Source organism: Triticum aestivum, chromosome 5B (assembly GCF_018294505.1).
Source record: "Triticum aestivum cultivar Chinese Spring chromosome 5B, IWGSC CS RefSeq v2.1, whole genome shotgun sequence".
Taxonomy (NCBI): Eukaryota; Viridiplantae; Streptophyta; class Magnoliopsida; order Poales; family Poaceae; genus Triticum; species Triticum aestivum.
In genome coordinates, this window is record NC_057807.1 from 473,946,746 (window position 1) to 473,949,793 (window position 3,048).

The 3,048-nt window shown below is 47.6% G+C and overlaps 1 protein-coding gene across 1 annotated transcript; it reads right to left on the minus strand.

Annotated features, from left to right (window-relative positions):
* Positions 1 to 213: 213 nt before the first annotated feature.
* LOC123112568 (fructokinase-1) lies at positions 214 to 2,833 on the minus strand. Its single transcript, XM_044533598.1, has 4 exons — positions 2,355 to 2,833; positions 999 to 1,331; positions 689 to 805; positions 214 to 560 (listed from the first exon to the last, which is right to left on the minus strand). The coding sequence occupies exons 1-4, from the start codon at positions 2,745 to 2,747 to the stop codon at positions 432 to 434; spliced, it is 972 nt and encodes a 323-aa protein (XP_044389533.1). The 5' UTR covers positions 2,748 to 2,833; the 3' UTR covers positions 214 to 431.
* Between the last annotated feature and the right edge of the window lie 215 nt (positions 2,834 to 3,048).

Sequence of the window (3,048 nt, forward strand, 5' to 3'; positions counted from 1 at the left end):
TGTAAACATTGTGACCACGCAATAAAAAGCTTCGGAGTTTGTCTAAAAAAAGACTTTATAACAAAAGGCCCTAGATGTTGACAAGTCCTGGAAAATCGATGTCGTTTGACAGTTGAATAGGTATGCTACAGCATTTGATTCGTATTTTCCAAAAGTCCGGGAACTATGGATCAAGTGCGTAATTCCTCAGCAACAACACTGTGGGATTACAGATAACATAACTTGTCTCCGTTTCACATCCGAAAGAAGCTCAGAAATGGAGCAAGAGATCATATAGAGCCGTCCCGCCAAATTTATGGATCAAGATTCCGAATTTATGGATCAAGATTCCATTTATGGCTGGTACAAGATATCATCCACTACAACTGAATATTCTCCATCAGCGTACAATACAACTTGCGGAATTCGAAGCTAGTGAAAATCATGACCATCTAAGCACTCTCCATCAGCTGCAAGACCTCAATTTCTGTGGGCAATGAAGGGATTGCCCCTTTCTTTGTGGTGGTGATTGCTCCACATGCATTGGCAAATTTAATCGCCTCCACGAGCTTTTCCTGATTCTGCGGCAACCAGCAGATATGGAATTAGTGAACCACCTACTTCTACGCACGAAAAACGGCATGAGTTATACAGAGCTAGATTGAAACTAGCACAGTAATGCTAAAGAAGTGTTTGTAGGCAAGCTTACTTGCAGTGATGATGGATCTTGGACAATTTTCTGGAGCAGAGCACCAACAAATGCATCACCAGCACCTGTGGTATCAACTTGTTGTATTTTGTACGATGGGACAACTCCACGGAAATCCTATAGTCAAAATGTCAAATACAACAAAGCTAAAGTCTCAGTTACAGCATGAGTCTTTAAGTCTCAATGGTAATTGTGCAACAGTTATATACTTGTCCCGAGTGCATACAAAGCAAAGCCCAGTGAAGATTAGATTTGACATACAAAGTACAACCAGCACTAACAATAGATTCGAAAAACTTGTAAAGCATACCCTGGCATAGTACTTGCAGCCTTGACCTCCAAGAGTGACCAGGAGGAGCTTAAAGGTAGGGCGCCACAGCTTCATGACAACATCGTCCTCTACTGAGTCGATGCCAGTCAAAAACTCAACCTCAGACTCACTGACCTTGACAATGTCTGCCTGGTCCCAGATACTCAAGATCTTGGTGCGAGCCTCCTCACGGGATGACCACAATGCCTCCCTTGGGTTCGGATCATATGAGAGAAGCGCGCCGGCCTCTTTGGCGATCTCCATGGCGCGCAGATGTGCCGACCGGCAAGGCTCAGCAATCAAGCTTATTGATCCATAGTGGAAGACTGCAGCCTGGGTGCATTATAAGTTATGAGTCATTTTCCTCCAAAGAAATAGAACAGTGCAGTACAGAAACTTTGCAAGAAATCGACAGATTTAAGAATCATATCGTTAGAGTTGAACACTTTCTTATAAAGTCTGCACGCAGAGCATAAATCTAACCATGAACAATTGAAGCATCTAGCAGCACCTGATATGTGGTAGTTCTCGATCATAGAACTATACATACAAGCCGACATGACCCTCCTGCTCCATGGATGAAAATGTTGATCACCTGCTTCTCTGGCGACTATGTCAAGTTACGATCTGCACCCCTACCATGTGGAACGTTTGGAAACGCCACAATGCCCTCATCTTCAACAGAGCTGATGAATCGGTTAACTTGGTAATCCGTAGGTGTGCTGAGGACATTAGACTATGGTCGTGGAGATGTTCATATCGAACGAACTACCTGACATGCACAATTCTGAAATTACGTCTCAGTTTCACAGTAGACAGTACCAAATATAAGAAGTTTTGGTGAACTGCCAACACTTCTTATATTTAGGAACAGAGGTAGTACCAAATGTGCAAACATTTTCTCAAAAGTTTTAGTAGTAACCATGAAAAGATCTATCTGACATAGCAAATCAGCTAACACTCTCAAATCTCAATTATTGTGCATCACAACGAAACATACTTCACATTGGATTCTACTGTTGTACATGGCACGGGTTAAAGTATCAGACAGATCCAGTAAAAGAACAAGTACAGTACCAACCAATCGGACGGCACAACAAAATCCGACCAAGATCCGCCTAATTTGCCAAGGAAGATTCAGCCCCCGAATTGCACGAAACGAAAAGGACACCTAGAAAAACAAGAGGAACAGGACGAAAAAAATTCCACCTGATGCGCACCAAATCAGACCTAGCTAGCGCTCGCGTCCGGATCCAAGATACTGGCCGAAGATTCTACTGTGCTCGATGGGATCGAGTTGGTTCCCCAGATCACAAGCAAAGAAGCCAGTAATAGGCAGGGTTGTGATTCGCGTACCCTCTTGATGACGTCGACGTTGAGCTCGTCGGCGGTGAGGAGCATGTCGGCGCTGGGGTTGCGGTAGAACATGAACTCGCGCTCCCCGTCGGCGCGCAGCGTGACGAAGGCGAGCGCGGTGCGCGCCCCCGCGTCGAAGACGACGGCGCCGTCGTCGACGCCGTTGTCGCGGAGGATGGCGGCCAGCATCCGGCCGAACTCGTCGTCGCCGAGCTTGCCGACGAAGGCGGCCTCGCCGCCGAGCCGCGCGACCGCAATGGAGACGTTGGCCGGAGCGCCGCCGGGGGCCTTGAGGAAGGCCGGCGCCTCCGCCAGCGACACCCCCGCCACCGTCGGCACGAAGTCCACCAGCATCTCCCCGAAGCTGACCACCAGCTCGCCCCCGCCCGCCATTTCCGGGCACACGGATGGAGACAGAGAGAGAAAGAGAACTGGGGGGATGATGTGTGCGCGCCGGGACGGAAGTCCACCCAAAATCACCTGACTTGAAGACCACAATCGTCGTCATGTTCTTCTATTCTTTTATTCGTTTCTGGTGTCCCGCATTTCATTTATGCCATTTTTTCAACGTGACCGACAGTTTTTTTTAACATCAGTACAGACGCAAGCGCTCATACATACGCGCATACACTCACTCCTATGAACGCACACACGTACACCCTATCCCTATGAGCACATGCGAAGACTGAGCCGG

What these genes read in the sequence shown, in the direction of transcription:
- LOC123112568 (XM_044533598.1), bottom strand. Translation starts at nt 2,747, where the DNA reads ATGGCGGGCGGGGGCGAGCTGGTGGTCAGCTTCGGGGAGATGCTGGTG. An exon ending in ACGTCGACGTCATCAAGAGG is followed by an intron (nt 1,332 to 2,354) that starts GTACGCGAATCA and finishes TAATGCACCCAG; the next exon opens with GCTGCAGTCTTCCACTATGG. An exon ending in AAGATCCATCATCACTGCAA is followed by an intron (nt 561 to 688) that starts GTAAGCTTGCCT and finishes TGGTTGCCGCAG; the next exon opens with AATCAGGAAAAGCTCGTGGA.